This window comes from Sphaeramia orbicularis, chromosome 14 (assembly GCF_902148855.1).
Source record: "Sphaeramia orbicularis chromosome 14, fSphaOr1.1, whole genome shotgun sequence".
Lineage (NCBI taxonomy): Eukaryota > Metazoa > Chordata > Actinopteri > Kurtiformes > Apogonidae > Sphaeramia > Sphaeramia orbicularis.
This window is the reverse complement of record NC_043970.1, coordinates 26,841,367-26,864,191: the sequence shown is the minus strand read 5'-3', so window position 1 is coordinate 26,864,191 and position 22,825 is coordinate 26,841,367. Positions and strand designations below refer to the sequence as shown.

The window sequence follows — 22,825 nt, the reverse complement described above, 5'->3', positions numbered from 1 at the left end:
TGCTGTTGCAGCTGTCTGTGTAGAAATGGAACTCTCTCGCTAATGAATTTTATGCAGCCAGAGGAGCTCTGAACCTCACTGAGAGACTGAGAGAGATGGCATGCACTCACTATGTTTTGGACATGGAGACATGGAGAAGTTAGCAAACGAAGCTCCTAAAGAATAGTAATTTGACTAGTTACATTTGTACTGCTGTAAAAAAAAAAAAAAAAAAAAAAAAAGTAATTTGTCAACAATAAAGACTTGAGTGATGATGCCAACATAAGCCTCACTGTACTTTGTTTTATTTTCTGTACAAAGGAATGTATGTAATAATAATAATAATAATAATAAAAAAAAAAAAAAGCTAAAAGTAGGGAAATAAAGTAACGTAGAATGAGATGTACGTGAACTGCCCCATACAGTAAGTGTTGACTAAAATGATTTGACCCTCGGTCTACCCTGCAGTCTCACAAAGTGCAAGGGTGTTGACTGGTCCCTGTACTCTCAGCGTTTTCTCATCCTCCCTTTAGGTCAGGGGTGCCCAACCCTGGTCCTCGAGGGCTACTATCCTGCATGTTTTAGATGTATCCCTCTTCCAACCCACCTGATTCAAATGATAGGCCTATCATCAGGATCTGCAGAAGCCTGATAATGACCGTCAGGTGTGCTGGGAGAGGGATACATCTAAAACATGCAGGATAGTAGCCCTCGAGGACCAGGGTTGGGCACCCCTGCTTTAGGTGATCACCCTCAGGTCTTCCTAGATCCCCTCACCAGTCACTAGCTCTATACAATTTCCTCAATCCCAGTAGAAGTAGAGATATACTGTAGCTAGACCAGTCCAAGTCTCCTGGAATGAGCACAGTCACCACACTGACACTTTCAAAGCTGAACATTTTTATCATGTTGGTGCAGGTGAAAACACACAGAACTGTTTGGGCTAAACATATAGGTTAAAACTTTGGAGTGGTATGCAAGGGAATATCTGAACTCCTGGTTGATGATGTTTGTTTGAAGAGTGAAATATGAGTGAATTAAAGTATCATGGCATTTTATTTTATGTCACTTTAAATGTAAAAGATAAGATGTACAAAGAGATAAGATTAAGATTATAAGATTAAGGTATAAGATTCAACTAAAATGAAAAAGAATTAAGTGAAAAAGCACAAAAAATGGACAAAATAATAAAACGTTCAAAATTTTAAATAAAGTGAATAATCAATAAAATGAACAATAATTAACAAAATAATCAGTAAACTTAACAAAAAAAATGAATGAAGTAATTATAAATTAGCAAAATAATGAATAAAATTAATGAAAACGAACAAAATAATCAAGGCAATGGGCAAACTCAAGCAACTGGTAAAATAGTTCAGGTGTCTGTCCATATGTTACGAACTACAAATGATGACTACAACTCCCAGAGATCATTGCAAATTAATATAAAAACTGCCGGGTCTCAGAGCTGCACACGCAGCAGCCTGCAGGTGAACTCTGAAGTTTACTGTGGACTTAAAAGTGTGTTTTTACTGCAGATATGGATTTTAAAATACGCCCTGCAAGAAAAGAAGATTGTAAGGATGTATCACGAATGATAATGGTGAGTGTTTCCGCTGCCGGCTAAAGCTAACACTGTCCTTTCACTTTGACACTGTTATCCACAAACATGCAGCTCCTTCTCATTACTTTGTAATATATTTATGTAATGTTGTAAAATCACTTTTTTCAGGATCTGGCTGTTTTTGAAAACGTGGCGGACCAGGTTAAAATATCACATGAAGGTAAAGATGGAGTTTGATGGAGAAAACTCTAGGTGACAGACAGTTGTTTTTTTTTTTTTTGCATTGTTGAATTAAATTAGCAATTTGCTACATTTAAGTATTACACATCACTAGGACTTCTTACAGCAATCATTAATAATATTTATATATTTTTAAAAGTACCAAAACTAACTAGCACTAAGGTTGTCTATAGAAATCGTACGGTGAATTGTAATCCTCAGAAATGTGTAAATAAAGGGAATAAAAGTGAATAAGAGGTCCTTAGGTCTGCAGATATAGTGGTTCTTATCTATATTTTTGTGAAATATTTCTCAGTAAACAGGACAAACTCTATGGGTTATAATGACTGGAGTAGAATAATCTGTAACCACACACTGTGAGGCTCCATCTGTTTGGTAAGATCACAGGGAAATCTTCATGGTACAGTTTTAGTTTTTGGACACCCTTAAAATTCTGCACAATCACAATTATTATTATTATTATTATTATTATTATTATTATTTGCTGAAAAATCTTTTATGTGTTTCAAAAGATGTGGCTGCATCAGACAGATACAAACAAATACAAATGATTTTTTTTTTTTAATTGTATATTGTTAATAAGGACAAAGAAATTCTTAAACTTAAAGTCTTATAAAGTGGTTCTTAACATATTGTAAACATGTAATAATCATGTTATAAAATTTAACATGTCAATGACCCTAACCCTTGTAATAATGTATATCATTTAATAAAAATGTAATAAATGTGCTATTAACGTGTAATAAACATGTAATAAACATATTATTAATGTATTTTAAACATGTAATAACCCTGTAACATATTAATGACCCTAACCCTTATAGTAGTGTATAACATATAATTAAAATGTAAAAAACATGTTATGAACCCTTAAACACCTTGAAATAAAACACTAAACATAATTAACGTGTAACAAACATGTAGTTAACATTTACCCTGTAAATAACCCCAAACCAAACCCTAACCCTACCCCTAACCCTAGCCCCAACCCTATCCCTAATCCGAACCCTAACTCTACCTGTAACTCCACCCCTAACCCTAGCCCTTACCGTAAACGTAACCCTAACCCTAGCCTTAACCCTAACCCTAGCCTTAACCCTAGCCTTAACCCTAGCCTTAACCCTGGTTTTAACCTGAACCCTAGCCTTAACCCTAACCCTAACCCAAACCTTACCCTAGCCTTAACCCTAGCCTTAACCCTAACCCTAGCCTTAACCCTAGCCCTAACGTTAATCCTAACCCTAACCCTAGCCTTAACCCTAACCCTAGCCCTAACCCTAGCCTTAACCTTAACCCTGGCCTTAACCCTAACCCTAGCCTTAACCCTAACCCTCACCCTAGCCTTAACCATAGCCCTAACCCTAACCTTAAACCTGGCCCTAGCCCTAACCCTAGCCTTAACCCTAACCCTAACCCTAGCCTTAACCCTTACCTTAACCCTAGCCCTAGCCCTAACCCTAACCCTAACCCTAACCCTAGCCCTAACCCTAGCCTTAACCCAAGCCCTAACCCTATAGCCCAGACCTACACTTAACCCTAACCCTAACCCTAGCCCGAACCCTAGCCTTAACCCTAGCCCTAACCCTAGCCTTAACCCTAGCCCTAACCCTAATCCTATAGCCCTAACCCTAGCCCTAACCCTAAACCTAACCCTAGCCCTAACCCTAGCCCTAATCCTACCCCTGCTCCTAACCCTAACCCTACTCCTACCCTTTACCCTAACCTCTAAGCCCCTAACCCTGACACATACGTAAATTGTAAAAACACATACGAAACATAATAATAAACATGTAATAAACATGTCATTAACACTTAATATGTTAATAACCCTAACCCTTGTATTAATGAGTAATATATAATAAAAATGTAATAAACGTGTTATAAATGTGTTATAAACACATAAAAAGCATGTTATTAACATATTATAAACATGTAGGAACAAGAAACAAGGATTCTGTTGGGTTTCTGTAAATTGACTTAGAGTCTGGTTTTGACCAACTCTATATATAAAATGTCAAGAGATAACTTTCTTGTGATCTGGCGCTATATAAATAAAATTTGATTGATTGAGTGATTTAATTGGTTTTCCCCTGTAAGTCGCTTTGGAAAAAAGCGTCTGCCAAATGCGTAAACATAAACATAAACATGTAATAATCATGTCATAAAATTTAACATGTCAATGACCCTAACTCTTGTAATAATGTATATCATATAATAAAAATGTAATAAACGTGCTATTAACATGTAATAAACATGTTATTAATGTATTTTAAACATGTAATAACCCTGTAACATATTAATAACCCTAACTCTTGTAGTAGTGTATAACATATAATTAAAATGTAATAAACATGTTATTAACCCTTAAATACCTTGAAATAAAACACAAAAAATAATTAACATGTAACAAACATGTAATTAACACTTACCCTGTAAATAACCCGAAACCAAACCCTAACCCTAACCCTAGCCCTAATCCGAACCCTAACTCTACCTCTAACTCTACCCCTAACCCAAACCCTAACCCTAGCCTTAACCCTAACCCTAACATTAGCCCTAGCCCTAGCCCTAGCCCTAACCCTAACCCTAGCCCTAGCCTTAACCTTAACCCTAACCCTAACCCTAGCCTTAACCCTAACCCTAATCCTATCCCTAGCCTTAACCCAAACCCTAGCCTTAACCCTAACCCAAACCCTAGCCCTAACCCTAGCCTTAACCCTAGCCCTAACCCGAGCTTTAACCCTAACCCTAGCCCTAACCCTAGCCTTAACCCTAGCCCTAACCCTAGCCTTAACCCTAATCCTAACCCTAGCCTTAACCCTAACCCTAGCCCTAACCCTAGCCTTAATTCTAACCCTAACCCTAGCCCTAAACCTTACCCTAGCCCTAACCCTAATCCTACCCCTACCCCTAACCCCAGCCCTAACCCTGCCCCTGCTCCTACCCCTACCCTTAACCCTAACCTCTAAGCCCCTAACCCTGACACATACTTAAATCGTAAAAACACATAACATAATAATAAACATGTAATAAACATGTCATTAACACTTTATATGTTAATAACCCTAACCCTTGTAATAATGAGTAATAAATAATAAAAATGTAATAAACGTGTTATAAATGTGTTATAAACACGTAAAAAGCAGTAGTAGTTGTAGTAGTGTATAACATATAATTAAAATGTAATAAACATGTTATTAACCCTTAAATACCTTGAAATAAAACACTAAACATAATTAACGTGTAACAAACATGTAATTAACATTTACCCCGTAAATAACCCAAAACCAAACCCTAACCCTAGCCCTAACCCTAGCCCTAATCCGAACCCTAACCCTAACTCTACCTCTAACTCTACCCCTAACCCAAGCCCTAACCCTAACCCTTGCCTTAACCCTAACCCTAGCCTTAACCCTAGCCCTAACCCTAGCTTTAACCCTAACCCTAGCCTTAACCCTAACCCTAGCCTTAACCCTAACCCCAGCCTTAACCCTAACCCTAGCCTTAACCCTAACCCTAGCCCTAACCCTAACCCTAGCCTTAACCCTAACCCAAACCTTACCCTAGCCTTAACCCTAATCCTAGCCCTAACCCTAGCCTTAACCCTAACCCTAGCCCTAAACCGAACCCTAACTCTACCTCTAACTCTACCCCTAACCCTAACCCTAGCCCTAATCCGAACCCTAACTTTACCTCTAACTCTACCCCTAACCCTAGCCCTAACCGTAACCCTAACCCTAACCCTTGCCTTAACCCTAACCCTAGCCCGAACCCTAGCCTTAACCCTAGCCCTAACCCTAGCTTTAACCCTAACCCTAGCCTTAACCCTAGCCTTAACCCTAACCCTAGCTTTAACCCTAACCCCAGCCTTAACCCTAACCCTAGCCTTAACCCTAACCCTAGCCCTAACCCTAGCCTTAACCCTAACCCTAACCCTAGCCTTAACCCTAACCTCTAAGCCCCTAACCCTGACACATACTTAAATTGTAAAAACACATAACATAATAATAAACATGTAATAAACATGTCATTAACTCTTAATATGTTAATAACCCTAACCCTTGTAATAATGAGTAATATATAATAAAAATGTAATAAACGTGTTATAAATGTGTTATAAACACATAAAAAGCATGTTATTAACATTATAAACATGTAATAATCATGTTATAAAATTTAACATGTCAATTTAACATGTTAATTTAAATTTAACATGTCAATGACCCTAACTCTTGTAATATTGTATCATATAATAAAAATGTAATAAACATGCTATTAACGTGTAATAAACATGTAATAAACATGTTATTAATTATTTTAAACATGTAATAATCCTGTAACATATTAATAACCCTAACCCTTGTAGTAGTGTATAACATATAATTAAAATGTAATAAACATGTTATTAACCCTTAAATACCTTGAAATAAAACACAAAACATGTAATTAACACTTACCCTGTAAATAAAGTGAAACCAAACCCTAACCCTAGCCCTAACCCTATCCCTTATCCGAACCCTAACTCTACCTTTAACTCTATCCCAAACCCTAACCCTAGCCTTAACCCTAACCCTAGCCCTAACCCTAGCCTTAACCCTAACACTAACCCTAACCCTAGCCTTTACCCTAACCCTAGCCCTAGCCCTAACCCTAACCCTAGCCTTAACCCTAACACTAACCCTAGCCCTAGCCTTAACCCTAACCCTAGCCTTAACCCTAGCCCTAACCCAAACCTTACCCTAGCCTTAACCCTGACCAAAACTCTAGTCCTAACCCTAGCCTTAACCCTAACCCTAGCCTTAACCCTAACCCTAGCACTAACCCTAACCATAGCCTTAACCCTAACCCTAGCCTTAACCCAAACCCTAGCCCTAACCCAAACCCTAACCCTAACCCTAACCCTAGCCTTAACCCTAACCTTAACCCTAACCCTGGCCCTAACCCTAGCCTTAACACTAACCCTAGCCCTAACCGGAACCCGAACCCTAGCCTTAACCCTAACCCTAGCCTTAACCCAAGCCCTAACCTTAACCCTAGCCCTAAACCTAACCCTAACCCCAGCCCTAATCCTACCCCTACCCCTAACCCCAGCCCTAACCCTGCCCCTGCTCCTAACCCTACCCATAACCCTAACCTCTAAGACCCTAACCCTGACACATACTTAAATTGTAAGAACACATAAGAAACATAATAATAAACATGTCATTAACACTTAATATGTTAATAACCCTAACCCTTGTAATAATGAGTAATATATAATAAAAATGTAATAAACGTGTTATAAATGTGTTATAAACACGTAAAAAGCATGTTATTAACATATTATAAACATGTAATAATCATGTTATAAAATTTAACATGTCGATGACCCTAATTCTTGTAATAATGTATATCATATAATAAAAATGTAATAAACGTGCTATTAACGTGTAATAAACATGTAATAAACATGTTATTAATGTATTTTAAACATGTAATAACCCTGTAACATATTAATAACCCTAACCCTTGTAGTAGTGTATAACATATAATTAAAATGTAATAAACATGTTATTAACCCTTAAATACCTTGAAATAAAACACAAAAAATAATTAACATGTAACAAACATGTAATTAACACTTACCCTGTAAATAACCCGAAACCAAACCCTACCCCTAATCCGAACCCTAACTCTACCTCTAACTCCACCCCTAGCCCAAACCCTAACCCTAGCCTTAACCCTAACCCTAGCCTTAGCCCTCACCCTAACCCTAACCCTAACCCTAACCCTAGCCCTAACCTTAACCCTAACCCTAGCCCTAACCCAAACCCTAATCCTAGCCCTAGCCTTAACCCAAACCCTAGCCTTAACCCTAACCCTAGCCCTAACCCTAGCTTTAACCCTAACCCCAGCCTTAACCCTAACCCTAGCCTTAACCCTAACCCTAGCCCTAACCCTAGCCTTAACCCTAACCCAAACCTTACCCTAGCCTTAACCCTAACCCTAGCCCTAACCCTAGCCTTAACCCTAACCCTAGCCCTAATCTGAACCCTAACTCTACCTCTAACTCTACCCCTAACCCTAGCCCTAACCCTAGCCCTAATCCGAACCCTAACTCTACCTCTAACTCTACCCCTAACCCTAACCCTAACCCTAACCCTTGCCTTAACCCTAACCCTAGCCTTAACCCTAACCCTAGCCCTAACCCTAACCCTAGCTTTAACCCTAACCCCAGCCTTAACCCTAACCCTAGCCTTAACCCTAACCCTAACCCTAGCCCTAACCCTAGCCTTAACCCTAGCCCTGACCCTAGCTTTAACCCTAACCCTAGCCTTAACCCTAACCCCAGCCTTAACCCTAACCCTAGCCTTAACCCTAACCCTAACCCTAGCCTTAACCCTAACCCTAACCCTAGCCCTAACCCTAACCCTAGCCTTAACCCTAACCCTAACCCTAGCCCTAACCCTAGCCTTAACCCTAACCTCTAAGCCCCTAACCCTGACACATACTTAAATTGTAAAAACACATAACAAATAATAAACATGTAATAAACATGTCATTAACACTTAATATGTTAATAACCCTAACCCTTGTAATAATGAGTAATATATAATAAAAATGTAATAAACGTGTTATAAATGTGTTATAAATACGTAAAAAGCATGTTATGAACATTATAAACATGTAATAATCATGTTATAAAATTTAACATGTTAATTTAACATGTTAATTTAAATTTAACATGTCAATGACCCTAACTCTTGTAATATTGTATATCATATAATAAAAATGTAATAAACATGCTATTAACATGTAATAAACATGTAATAAACATGTTATTAATGTATTTTAAACATGTAATAACCCTGTAACATATTAATAACCCTAACCCTTGTAGTAGTGTATAAGATATAATTAAAATGTAATAAACATGTTATTAACCCTTAAATACCATGAAATAAAACACAAAACATGTAATTAACACTTACCCTGTAAATAAACTGAAACCAAACCCTAACCCTAGCCCTAACCCTAGCCCTAACCCTAACCCTTGTCCGAACCCTAACTCTACCTCTAACTCTACCCCTAACCCAAACCCTAACCCTGGCCTTAACCCTAACCCTAACCCTAGCCCTAACCCTAGCCTTAACCCTAACACTAACCCTAGCCTTTACCCTAACCCTAACCCTAGCCTTAACCCTAACACTAACCCTAACCCTTGCCCTAGCCTTAAACCTAACCCTAGCCTTAACCCTAGCCCTAACCCAAACCTTACCCTAGCCTTAACCCTGACCAAAACTCTAGTCCTAACCCTAGCCTTAATCCTAACCCTAACCCTAGCCTTAACCCTAACCCTAGCCTTAACCCTAACCCTGGCCCTAACCCTAGCCTTAACCCTAACCCTAGCCCTAACCCTAGCCCTAACCCTAGCCTTAACCCTAGCCCTAACCCTAACCCTAGCCCTAAACCTTACCCTAGCCCTAACCCTAATCCTACCCCTACCCCTAACCCCAGCCCTAACCCTGCCCCTGCTCCTAACCCTACCCTTAACCCTAATCTCTAAGCCCCTAACCCTGACACATACTTAAATCGTAAAAACACATAAGAAACATAATAATAAACATGTAATAAACATGTCATTAACACTTAATATGTTAATAACCCTAACCCTTGTAATAATGAGTAATAAATAATAAAAATGTAATAAACGTGTTATAAATGTGTTATAAACACGTAAAAAGCATGTTATTAACATATTATAAACATGTAATAATCATGTTATAAAATTTAACATGTCGATGACCCTAACTCTTGTAATAATGTATAAACACGTAAAAAGCAGTAGTAGTTGTAATAGTGTATAACATATAATTAAAATGTAATAAACATGTTATTAACCCTTAAATACCTTGAAATAAAACACTAAACATAATTAACGTGTAACAAACATGTAATTAACATTTACCCTGTAAATAACCCAAAACCAAACCCTAACCCTAGCCCTAACCCTAGCCCTAATCCGAACCCTAACTCTACCTCTAACTCTACCCCTAACCCTAGCCCTAACCCTTACACTAACCCTGGCCTTAACCCTAACCCTAGCCTTAACCCTAACCCTAGCTTTAACCCTAACCCCAGCCTTAACCCTAACCCTAGCCTTAACCCTAACCCTAACCCTAGCTTTAACCCTAACCCCAGCCTTAACCCTAACCCTAGCCTTAACCCTAACCCTAACCCTAGCCCTAACCCAAACCTTACCCTAGCCTTAACCCTAACCCTAGCCCTAACCCTAGCCTTAACCCTAACACTAACCCTAACCCTAGCCTTAACCCTAACCCTAGCCCTAACCCTAGCCTTAACCCTAACCCTCGCCTTAACCCTAACCTCTAAGCCCCTAACCCTGACACATACTGAAATTGTAAAAACACATAAGAAACAATAATAAACATGTCGTTAACACTTAATATGTTAATAACCCTAACCCTTGTAATAATGAGTAATATATAATAAAAATGTAATAAACGTGTTATAAATGTGTTTTAAACACATAAAAAGCATGTTATTAATGCAGTATACCACAAATGCATGGGGTGTCCAGAAATGGTTTTCCACCACTGTATATTGTACATGTGGGCTTGTACAATATACTGTTTTTGACCACTTGGTGCTGTTCACAGTGTTTTGATTTAAATACTACTTTTATTTGAATAATCATTTGTTTCTCATGTTTTACTCGTTATTCAAAGTGACCAAGACTATTATTATTATTATTATTATTTTTATTAATATTATTATATTTTTAAAATGTAGGTCGCTTCAAATGTTTTATTCTCAGAACTGGAACGTGATGGGTTCTGCCAGAATCCCCTCTTCGAATGTCTCATTGCAGAAGTACCAGAGGAGCATAAATCTAAAGATGGTAAGGTGTTACTCAGAACATTTGTAACTGCAATTCAGGTTGGTCTGTGCTCTTCTTGTCATACCAGTATCGAACCAATCATGATAATTGTTTAAGTGATGCTTCTAAATCGCAGTTGGTTTTGGAAGGAGAGTGTGAGCCAATTCACATCATTTTTAAAAAAATTTGTGATCACTTTAGCAATGATTGTCACTATCGCAGAACTAAATTTTATTACAATGATGTAGATACACAATAGTTCTTATGTTTATGTTTTTTGTCCTTTTGTCTATGTAGGCTTCACGGTTGTTGGGTACGCCCTTTACTTTTACACTTATAGTACATGGAAGGGACGATCAGTGTATCTGGAGGACCTGTATGTGATGCCAGAGTTCAGAGGTGAAATATGTGGTACACTGTACTGAAAGTTCAACACTAAATCTGCGCTGACAACCTACATGATTTCATCTTTATGAATCATTTTGTTATCTGCACAATGAATATTTTGATGTCTTGTAAACCCATGAGATCGTATATTTTGTGCACAAGACAGTAAAGGGGAAAAAAAGGATTAAGATATATTTGTATCTCATGTTTTTTCTCCATGTTTTCTCTTTCATAGGAAATGGTATTGGAAAAGGTTTACTAAGTAAAGTTGCAGAGGTAAGAATTGTTTTTCATTGAAGCCTTTTCTTTGAAAACTAAATTATTTATTGCAGCCTTGGGTCTTTCTACAGTATGGATCCCCAACTGGGGGGATCTGGTCCAAATCTAGAACTGTAAATGGCTTTCATCAAGACAGTGAAGCTTTCTGTTAAAAAAACAAAACACATTTGGTTACTCCTTTTATTGTCATTAAAGAATAACTGGTGCATCAAGGGCAACCCAGTAAAACTATTTGGGTCTTAAACTAAGCTGATTGATGCACACTCATTAACCTGTATTTGCTACACATACATATGAGGACAGAGCAATCCCAAAGCCTCTGTGTTATTTATGCTTGTGTTACTTTTAATATTTTTGTTTTACCCAGTTAATGCAATGCACACTGACTGAAATGGTAAAAAAAAAAAAAAATGACTGAGGGGGGTCATATTTCTAATTATGCATTATATATACATTCCTCTCATTCAAAAAAAAAAAAATCTTCCACCCTCAACAGAAAACAAAAATGTCTTTAGGGGGAACTCGCAGTCACTAACATATAAACATAAACTCCTCAGCTTGAAAAATAAATCATCACAAATGGCATTCATGTGTTTATTTACATGTATTTTCTTTAAATTCTTACATTGCCTCTGACTTAGATTATATGTACCTAAGGTTTCTTTTTCTAAAGGACACAATCATTCATGATGCATAAACTCATAATATTTTTTCTTTTGATTGTATTACTCTTTTTCATATCTGTAGAGTTTATGAATGTATTATTGCCAACCTGGAGGACTTTTCAGATATCTTTTTAAAAGGTTTAGTTATGTCAGCCCTGGCAAAAAGTATAAACTCACATTTGTATAAACCCACATGTGTATGCAATTGTTCGGACCTGGAGAGGACTTATTGGACCTCTTGTGAACTGATTTGAATAGCCCTATACAGAAATGTCCCTGTGTGTAATTCTCTGCTCTAAGTAAAAATGATCAGGGATTTAAATAAGGACATGTTTAGTTTTTTTGTTGTTGTTTTTTTTTTTTCTCAGATTGGGAAAGAGAAGCAGTGTGTGCGGCTGCAGCTGTCTGTGTTGGACTGGAATACTGTAGCTCGAGAGTTTTATGCAACTAGAGGGGCTCTGGACCTCACTGAGACTGAAGGCCGGCACTTACTACGTTTTGAGCAACTAAACATGGACAAGTTAGCAAAGGGAGCTTCAAAAGAAAGGTCATTTGACTAGTTAAATATACTTTATACTGCTGTAAAAATGTGTCGGTATACAAAAATGTTTCAGCAAAAAACACTTTGTAGGATGATGCCAAGATAAGACACTGTACTTTGTTCCACTTTGTGTTGCAAGGAATATAGAACTCTATAGTACTGAACAACAACAACAACAACAACAACAAAAAAATAGGACCAATGGCCCTGTAGCTTACTGGCCAAATTAAAAGCTTTGGGAAATGTATCCAGATGCCATTTATTATCACCCAGTTCTGTGTATTTATTATATTACAGAAATAGCCCATGTTTTGGTCATATTCCAATCAGATCTGTAAAAAATTCAAATTCCAACTTGATATCATTGATACTTAGTGATTTATTGGATCAATCCACTTCCTATCTTTTATAATGGGAAAATTTTTCAAAGTTGCACTAAATCCAGAATCAGATCCGGATCGAAATAATTTCAATACCTTGTGTTGACGTCATCATACAGAAGCTGTATACCAAGTTTGAAGTCAATCAGAACTGTAGTTTCGGAGAAAAAGATGATTGAAATTGTTTCCCCATAAGAGCCCATGTTAAATTTTCTGTAAGTTCCTGGATCCAGAAGAAGATCCTGATCAGCATGTGGCCATTATGTTTTGGTCATCTCCCCATCAGGGGTGTACCGTAGAAATGTCAACTTGATATCATTTATATTTACTGAGTTATTGCATCCATCCACTTCCTATCTCTTATAATGCGGAAATTTTTCGAAGTGGCACCAAATCCAGAATCAGATCCTGATCCAAATAATTTCACTAACTTTTGTTGACATCATCATAAAGAAGCTGTATACCAAGTTTGAGGTCAATCGGAATTGTAGTTTTGGAGAAGAAGACGACTGAAATTTTTGTAACAGACGACAGACGACGACGACGGACACCGCATGATGACAATAGCTCACGGCCTGTCGGCCAGTAAGCTAAAATGAGGAATAAAGTAACATGCAGACTCGTCCGAATCTCCTGGAATGAGCACACAAAACCTTAAACAAACAGAGTTGACATTGATGTTAACAGAGTTGACATGAATAACAGAGTTGACCACCCATAGTTAAAAACAACAACAATAACATTTCTGCCAGACTCTGAAACCTTTAAAAACCTTTAAAAATGTAGAAACGATTTTTAATATCTTTCCTGACACAATTTGTGACATCATATGACGCATTCACTCTTCTTTAGTTTAAGTTAGGACTTAGCCTTTTCTTCCATTTTTGACCTTGACTCCATGTGCTAGATGAAAATGAGATACCACATGGCATGTCTAAAAATAGAATTTTTATAGATTTTATCATATCATTGATTTTTAAAGGTTTCATGATTGATTCACCATGATTTAACAATAACAGAATTGACAAGTAATTAATCTACTATTGGTGTATCCTAAACATTTTGTACAAAATAATTGGAGACGAAAAATGATAATACCTTACTGCTTTCAACATGTTTTCTGCCAGAGGAAGTGACATCACAGGAAGCAGGTCTCATGTTTTTATATGAATGCTTTGGAGATTTTTATGGAGTATTATGACAGAGGTAACAGAGTTGACCAGAACGTATAGACAGACAAAAAACATATTTATTTAATACTGAAATTTCATATAATACAGAAAATATATATTCTGTGCAATTGAGTTTATTGATGTTATTAGATTGAACACACACAAAAAAAGAAAATTATATTAAATTATTTCATTTTAATTCAAGTTCAATGAATGAATCCTGAGCTGAAGACAGTCAGTTGTGGATGGAGTGGGACTTCTTAGGCTAATATTTTCTGTATACACTTTGTCAAAAAATAAACAAAAAGCATTATTGTTTGTTAAAGTTTGATTCAATTAGTGGTATTTTAAGAAACTGATTCAATAAAGATTTGTCTGGGGAGAAAAAACAAAGGGTGTATCTGGGAGACACGAAATGTACCCCCAAATCTGAAATGACCCATATAAGACTACTCTATTTAGTTTACCCAAAAATCCGTTAGTAGTACTTGCTCACTATTATAAAATTACCAAGACTTGATCACGAGCAGTTTGTAGGTATTACTGGTCACACAAGTAGCTGTATGAATGTATTCAACATGAGGCAAACACAGGATAACGTTAGCCTTTCATAACGTTAGTCTACTCACATAGTTGAACTATTGATGACAAAATCGTTTCTCTAAATGTGCAGTCATATGGCCAGTAGTTTAAAACAGTGACTCATTCTGAAACCACCTTAAAACTCACCTCAGAATTATGTATTCCATGAAAGTAGGTTCTCTCGATATGTGTCACTCATTTAAACAAAGTTTATTCTGCCTTTCTTGTTCGCATTTCCAATAATTGTGCATCTTTCAATGAGACCAGCAGTGACCTGTCAATCAACTGGGGTGGCACTGGCACCAGAGGTGTCCAATCAGGTTCCAGAGGTGGCCAGCACTAAGCAGAGCCCTGGCTCTGTCACTCAGTTAGCAATATTTTCTTTGGCATGACCCGCCCTACTCTGCCCCTGATTGGCTCATCAGTCCTCATGCCTAAAGTTAACCGATCTAATCAGTGAAGGTACCAGGTATTAGCCAATTAGAGGCAGAGTAGGACGGGTCATGGCTTCACCATCCAAGGGGAAGACATGGGCAATCTGGTTCAGATACTACTGAATGGTGTGCATCAGGGGGATTCAGAAGTGGGTATACCCAAAGCTGACAGAAAAATAAGTAGGTATACTCCATATACTGCTGTATACCCTGGGCTACACCACTGGCATTTTATATGCCTCCATGGTGCCCAAAGCGCTCTACTATGCCTCACATTCACCCATTCACACACACTCATACACCAGTAGGCAGAAGAGTAAATATCATAAATATCAGGAATTGGATAACTTACGTTTAGATGACAAAGGGCAATCTATGTTCCTACCCTCACCTATGGTCATGAGCTTTGGGTCATGACCGAAAGGACAAGATCCCGGATACAAGCAGTCGAAATGAGTTTCCTCCGTCGGGTGGCTGGGCGCACCCTTAGGGATAGGGTGAGGAGCTCAGTCACCAGGGAGGAGCTCGGAGTAGAGCCGCTGCTCCTCCGCGTCGAGAGGCGCCAGCTGAGGTGGCTCGGGCATCTGTTTCGGATGCCTGCTGGACGCCTCCCTGGGGAGGTGTTCTGGGCATGTCCCACCGGGAGGAGACCTCGGGGAAGACCCAGGACACGCTGGAGAGACTATGTCTCTTGGCTGGCCTGGGAACGCCTCGGGATCCCCCCGGAAGAGCTGGAGGAGGTGTCTGGGGAGAGAGAAGTCTGGGCATCCCTGCTTAGACTGTTACCCCTGCGACCCGGCCCCGGATAAGCGGAAGAGAATGGATGGATGGACGTTTAGATGAGTGCATGAAAACAGCTTAGAATTTTTAGAATATTGCATAATTTTGTCATAGTCATATACAAATATGTAACTTGTCCATGTAATATCTATACACTAAACTGCACATGTGACAGCTGGAGTTAGTTTCAGATATTTTAATCCAAAATATTTTTGATAGATGTCATACCCCAGCAAATCTTGTAGAAATTGGTGTTACTTTGAAAAGCTATAAGAAAATGTGTACAAAAATGAAGATTCAACAAAATAGAAAAATTTAAGTGAAAAGGAAACCCAAAAATGGACAAATAGCAAAATGTCCAAAATGGTAAATAAATTAAACAAATGTAAACAAAATAATCATTAAAATGAACAAAAAATAATGAACAAAATAAATAAAATAATCAAGACAGTGGACACAATAATCAATGAAATGAACAAACTAATAAAGCAATTTACAAAAGTGTCCCGATCCACGTGTTACGAAACTAGACGTGGTGACTACAACTCCCAGAAATCACTGCGATCAAAGTGAAACTACCGGGTTTCGGGGTTGCACACACTTCAGCCTGCAGGTGAACTCTTTTTCTCACCCTGAAGTCTGTTGCGCACTTCAAAGTGTGTTTTTACTGTAGATATGGATTTTAAAATACGCCCTGCAAGAAAGGAAGATTGTAAGGATGTATCGCGAATGATAATGGTGAGTGTTTCCGCCGCCGGCTAAAGCTAACACTGTCCTTTTACACTGTTATCCACAAATACATAGAAATAAGCTCCTTTGCAGTATTTTGCATGTAACGTGTTTACGTCATGCTGTAAAATCACTTCATTTCAGGAGCTGGCGGTCTTTGAAAACATGCCGGACCAGGTCAAAATATCTCATGAAGGTAAGGTTTCACCATGTGGTAACAGTAGTTGGATTTTGATGGAAGAAAGTCTGGGTCATATACAGTTTTTTCGCATTACTGAAAGAAAATTAGCAATTTACTCCCCTTTACCGGACATCTCAACTGGACTTCGTACAGCAATCAATTAAAAAGAAAGTATCACAGCTAATAGCACTAATAAATCTTGTGGTGAACTGCAGTCCACAGAAATGTGTCAAACTAAATTGACTGACATTGCTGAATAAGAGGTCTTATGTGTAGTTTTGCAGAAGTAGTGTTCCTAATCTATATTTTTACGAAATCGTGACAATGTCAATGATGTGTAATCTTGAGGTTAAGGGGGAAATATTTCACATTAACCCTTAAAGATCCAAGTATCCACCATCTAACAAAATCACGTTTTGATCTAAACTATTTAATACTCATTGATTCACTAATCCTATCAATACATGTAAATATTTGGTGTAAAATACAGTTTGTCAATTTTTCATGGGTCATCACATATGACCCATTTGGACGTTCAGAGGGTCCATAATGAACATGGAAACACCATCATCTTCTACAGTACAACAATGATTCACCAGTAAAACCCACTGAGTTTAATAAATGACAGTGGATGGAGACACTTTGTTTATGTGTAGTTATTTACGTCTTTGCTGGGAAAAGTAACTTTTTCTTAAGTGTTAGGGTTTCTGATATAATAACATTCAACTTTATTAACATCTATATGATAAGTAAATTTAATGTAGGAAAATACTTGATTTTTATTTTTAAAAAACAAACTAACAAACATACAACAAAATATAGAGGATAATATTATAAATAATGGTGATAAGTCACTGAAGAAAGGTTAAATAGAGAGAAAAATTCATGTGGAAACTGACATAAAAGTACCATTGGGTCTTTGTGGGTTAAGCAGAAGAAACCTGATGGGTGATAAATGGAGTGAACTCAGTTGTAACCACACAGTATGAGGCTCAGTGTGTTTGATAAGTACAGCAAAGGTGAGTCGAGCAGAGAATATCCTCAGTCTGATACAGTTACAGATGTAAGTATGTTGTACACATGGGCATTCTGACCACTTGGTGCTGTTTACCATAAATGGATATTGAAAAAAATGATGATTCTGGAAAAAACAGGGGAAAAAAAGCCCTTACAAATGAAGCTAAATATAATACTCAGCATATAGAATATAATATGTGCAGTCACACAAATTTAGCGTGTGTACAAAGTAAAACTACCTTTGTTCAAAGCCTACTGTATCTCACTGTACGCTGCCCATTTGTGGTGGAACTACAGCAGAGCCAAATTCAAGAAGTTGCAGGTTGCATACAATGATGTGCTGGGCTTACTATTGAAAGTCCCACGGTGGGCGAGTGCCAGTCAGCTGTTTGTACAAAATAATGTTCCCACTCTTAATGCTGTGATCAGAAACTTGATGTATAAATTCATTGGCAGACTGGAGCTGTCGCAGAATAAAATTATAAATGCTGTTGTCAGACCTGGGGAGACCAGTGTCAGGTACACATCTGATCTTTGGAGGCACTGGAGACAGTGTTTATATGTACTGTAAGGGTAGAATTTACTGTATGTGTGTGGTTGTTTTGTATATGGACCTTTGAGTCTGCAATAAAGATTGATTGAGCTAAACGCAAATTAAATGTAATTTGTAAAATGTGATGAAACTTAACCATTTGAATTACTGTGACAATATGAATGATACAGTTTCCAGCTTTTTCTGCGGCTGTTGTAGGTAGCAGCTGAACCATGAGTAAAATTAGATTTTCCAGAATTAATAAAAGCAGGTGGTATTTGAAACATAATAAAATAATTTGAGCAGGTTTTATGGGTGCCCTTGTTAAAAGACAGAAATGTGGGTAACTATAAAAATAGGTAAATGTGGAAATATGGAGGTAAAAGACCAATAAGAACTTTATTAACAAACAAAGTCCAGAGTTCAGAGCACGACTTAAAACAGAGAGGGCTGTCCAGCTTTAGAAATCGGTTCACAATGATGAATACTGTAGTTATCCCCAGTAATAATTCTTAAAGAAGAGCAATAAACAGCATCCAGTGGCTTGTGTATTACAGCTGAAACATGAATGTATAGAATTTCACCATAGTCTAAAACTGATGACTGAGAAGTTGCTTCAGTCATCTTCCTACAATGCATTGGAAAACTTGGCTTATTCCTGTAAAAGAAACCAATTTCTGTCTGAGTTTCTGAGTCTCAAATTCTTTTATATCATATTTAAATGTTAAATTATCCATTCAGTTGGCTACGATTAAATCAATAAATGCTGATGGGTCATTCAAGTTGGACTTTTTAGGATCAGCAGGTATTTGTGAGAGATTAATATTTGCGCAGATTTCTTTCATTTGATCAGAGACAGTACTTTATGTTAAAATCACCTCTGAGTCCTTATATGGTGCTAGATCATCAAAAAAACTGATCAATAAACTTAACAAGGATTAGGAGTGACTAAAAATCGCAGCTAAGTCATAGAGAATGTAAACTTGCATTCATGTAAATATTACTTTTACATGAATTATCAGTTATCTCAAATGCTTTACTTTATAGTGTCAGTCACTAACGATAAGCATTATTATTATTATTATTATTATTATTATTATTATTATTATTATTATCATTATCATTATTATTTTATTTTTTTAAAAAGTAGAAGCTCACCTGTCATGTTGTACTTTCAGAACTGGAACGTGATGGGTTCTGCCAGAATCCCTTCTTCGAATGTCTCATTGCAGAAGTACCGGAGGAGCATAAATCTAAAGATGGTAAGGTGTTACTCAGGACATTTGTAACTGTACTCAGGTTCAATATTGAACCAATCATGATAACTATTCAAATGACGCTTCGTAAATATCAGATGGTTTTGAAAGGAGAGTGTGAGCCAGTCATTTTATAACTGGTGATCACTTTAGCAGTTATCGAACAGTTATCCAACAGATAGTCACCATCACAGAACTAATCCCCAATCCCAATTCACCCCTTGGCCCTCCCCTTTACCCATACCCCCTAGCCCTTGCACTTGGCACTACCCCCTGAAACAGAGCTGCAAGGGTCAGGGGCTGAAACATTCCCCTCTGAAATGGGACAACCCTTTGTGACTGCTGATGACCCATCAGCAGTCATCGATGCTGCTATAAACATATGCAACAACTTTGTTTCCAAAAGTATTCACCATGCCGTCAGCAGCTGAAACTGTCTTGTTGCAAGGGCTTTGGTCATATTTTTGCGGCTATCAACTATAAACCGCAGAAATGCGATCTATAACACATTGAAATGGCATTAAATGGTAAATCAAATGATCAAGTTGTGTACAAAAAAAAATACGTATATTTGTGTTTCTTTTATGACACTGCTGCACCTTTTTTTGCTGTGTTTACCTCCATCTTGCCAGTGATTTGAACAGAATTGTGAGAATTTCTCATATCCCTCCCTTTGTAGTGTGGTCCTGAAAAATCTCTGTTTCAAGGGTCAAACACAAACAGCCCTCCCTTTAGCCCTTCCCCTCCGTCTAATCAAGAATCAGACAAGACTACCCCTTCACATAAATGCTCAAATTGGAGGGGTAGGGGTGAATTGGAATTGGGCCTAAATGTCATTACAATGATTTAGATACACAAGAGTTCTTATGTTTATGTTTTTTGTCCTTTTGTCTATGTAGGCTTCACGGTTGTTGGGTACGCCCTTTACTTTTACACTTATAGTACATGGAAGGGACGATCAGTGTATCTGGAGGACCTGTATGTGATGCCAGAGTTCAGAGGTAAAATATGTGGTACACTGTACTGAAAGTTCAACACAAAATGTATGTGTAAAAGCTGCTTGATTGCATCTTTATGAACCATTTTGTTTTCTGTACAATGAATATTTCGTTTTGATGTCTTGTAAACCCATGAGGTTGTGTATGTTGTGCACAAGATGATAAAAAAGGATTAACATATGTTTGTATCTAATTTTTTTCTTCCATGTTTTTTCTTATAGGAAATGGTATTGGAAAAGGTTTACTCAGTAAAGTTGCAGAGGTAAGAAAACTGGGGGGATCTGGTCCAGATCTAGACTGTAAATAGGTTTCATTGAGACAATGAAGCCTTCTGTTAAAGAACAGAACACTATTTGGTCAGTGATTTATATGTAAAATTTCCTCAGTGTTTTAATCACAAAAAGACCACATTCTTACATATGTATGATATTGTTGACTTAGTGGACCATTGTAGTTGAATATCTGTGTACAGTCATATCTCTGTGTGGAACCATCTTCTTTTAAAAAATAATAATAGTTGTGAATTGAAAAAAGAACAGATTGGTTTTTTTTTTTCTCAGGTGGGGAAAGAGAAGCAGTGTGTGCGGCTGAACCTTTCTGTGTTGGACTGGAATACTTCAGCTCGAGAGTTTTATGCTGCAAAAGGAGCTCAGAACCTCACTGAGAGTGAAGGATGGCACTCTATACGTTTTGATAAATTAAACATGGAAAATTTAGCAAAGGAAGCTCCTAAAGATTAGTCATTTCACTAAATTAGATATACAGTGTCTGGTTGTAATTTTTTTTAAAATTTTGTTATAGAAATAAACATTTTGTGGGATGATTCCAACATATGCTTCACTGTACTTTGTCCCTGTGTAGATGGTCTTACACCTGTTTCAGCAAAAATGTATATGAATATATTGGAAACACTTGTACGGTGCCACAGAACCGCTGTGGCTCCGTACAAGTGTTTCCAATACATGGTCCAAAGTGCCAAGCTGAACAAGGTGCTTCCTTAGCGAATAGTCCAATGTAACTGATAGGAAATAGGAGCATGAAGAGTCAGTAGAACACACTATATGTAGCAGCATATTAGTCCAAGTACCCCGCCCCATTCTACAGTCAGCAGACGGGGCTTCTCAGAATCCATGCCAGTGTCTCGATATGGGCCTGTTGTCTCCTGCATCACCACAGCAGCTTATAATGGAAATGGATGGATCTTACGCTGTTTGTTATTTACATCCCACAAAACTGAGTTTTTTCCCTGCGGTGTACATTTGAAAAGGCATCTAATGTTGTCTGGAAAAGAAATGCTGTCATTTGAAAAGTTTGTGTGTATCGATAGGATGGAGATGGAAGATGGATTTTCACTGCATACCTTTACATTATTGCCAAATGGGGACTTGCTTGTTCTGGATAGACATTCTTATGTTAAATGTCATTGGTGTAGACACATGTCACTCAAACATGTCTGACCAATGGGGAAGCATGCGGCCACTGCAGGATGTTTGTGTCAAAATGTTTCAATCAATCATTTGGGTTTCAAATATTTTTTTTTTGCATTCAAACACTTTTTTTCTTTTACTGAAAAGGTTTTTTTAATTCAAGTGAAGTTTTTTTTTGGTTAGGGCAACTTTCATTTGATTGAATAATAAAGAAACAAATCTACCTTCATAGGAAATGACCCCGGTTCCTGTATATTTCAGTGCTGTGAAATACTTGTGTGTATAGGGCTCTCTGCAGGTTTGTGCAATGTGTGTTTCACAAAATAGCAGAGGGATTTTGATCTTTTGTAAAAAAAAAAAAAAAAAAAATCTACACATGAAATAGAGTGACTGAACAACAGGGCACTTTGAAGGCTTCATGCAATTTTTACACATAAGAGCACAAAGTCATATAATGTACACACCACAAACATGCATACACACAATAGTATTGTTTACAAATGCAAAAACAAAAAAAATCCAATTACTCACATAATCGATGAAATTTTCGGTAGAATACTCGACTTCAAAAATGATCAATAGCTGAAGCCCTACTCTAGTTTCAGTCTCATACATTTGTATGATGTGAATGATATTGGAGCTCACAGTGTTTTAGATAACGCATTATATGAAAAAATAGTGGCTCCAGTAAGTACAAAGTGTATGGTACAACTAAAATATCACATGGTGCTTACATTTTCTAGCATTTTTATTGTGTTAAATTATTTTGTTCTTGTTGATTATACTTTAGGTTAGATTTTT

At 37.4% G+C, this 22,825-nt stretch overlaps 2 protein-coding genes across 2 annotated transcripts; both read left to right on the top strand.

The window, feature by feature from the left end:
* Positions 1-1,444: 1,444 nt before the first annotated feature.
* On the top strand, positions 1,445-12,668 carry LOC115433565 (diamine acetyltransferase 2-like). The gene is made up of 6 exons (XM_030155042.1): positions 1,445-1,582; positions 1,712-1,763; positions 10,602-10,685; positions 10,962-11,063; positions 11,287-11,327; positions 12,364-12,668. Exons 1-6 carry the CDS (start codon positions 1,520-1,522, stop codon positions 12,553-12,555), a joined length of 534 nt encoding a protein of 177 aa, XP_030010902.1. The 5' UTR covers positions 1,445-1,519; the 3' UTR covers positions 12,556-12,668.
* Positions 12,669-15,839: 3,171 nt separating this feature from the next.
* On the top strand, positions 15,840-21,430 carry LOC115433566 (diamine acetyltransferase 2-like). The gene is made up of 6 exons (XM_030155044.1): positions 15,840-16,622; positions 16,758-16,809; positions 19,522-19,605; positions 20,499-20,600; positions 20,819-20,859; positions 21,158-21,430. Exons 1-6 carry the CDS (start codon positions 16,560-16,562, stop codon positions 21,335-21,337), a joined length of 522 nt encoding a protein of 173 aa, XP_030010904.1. The 5' UTR covers positions 15,840-16,559; the 3' UTR covers positions 21,338-21,430.
* The last annotated feature ends 1,395 nt before the right edge of the window (positions 21,431-22,825 follow it).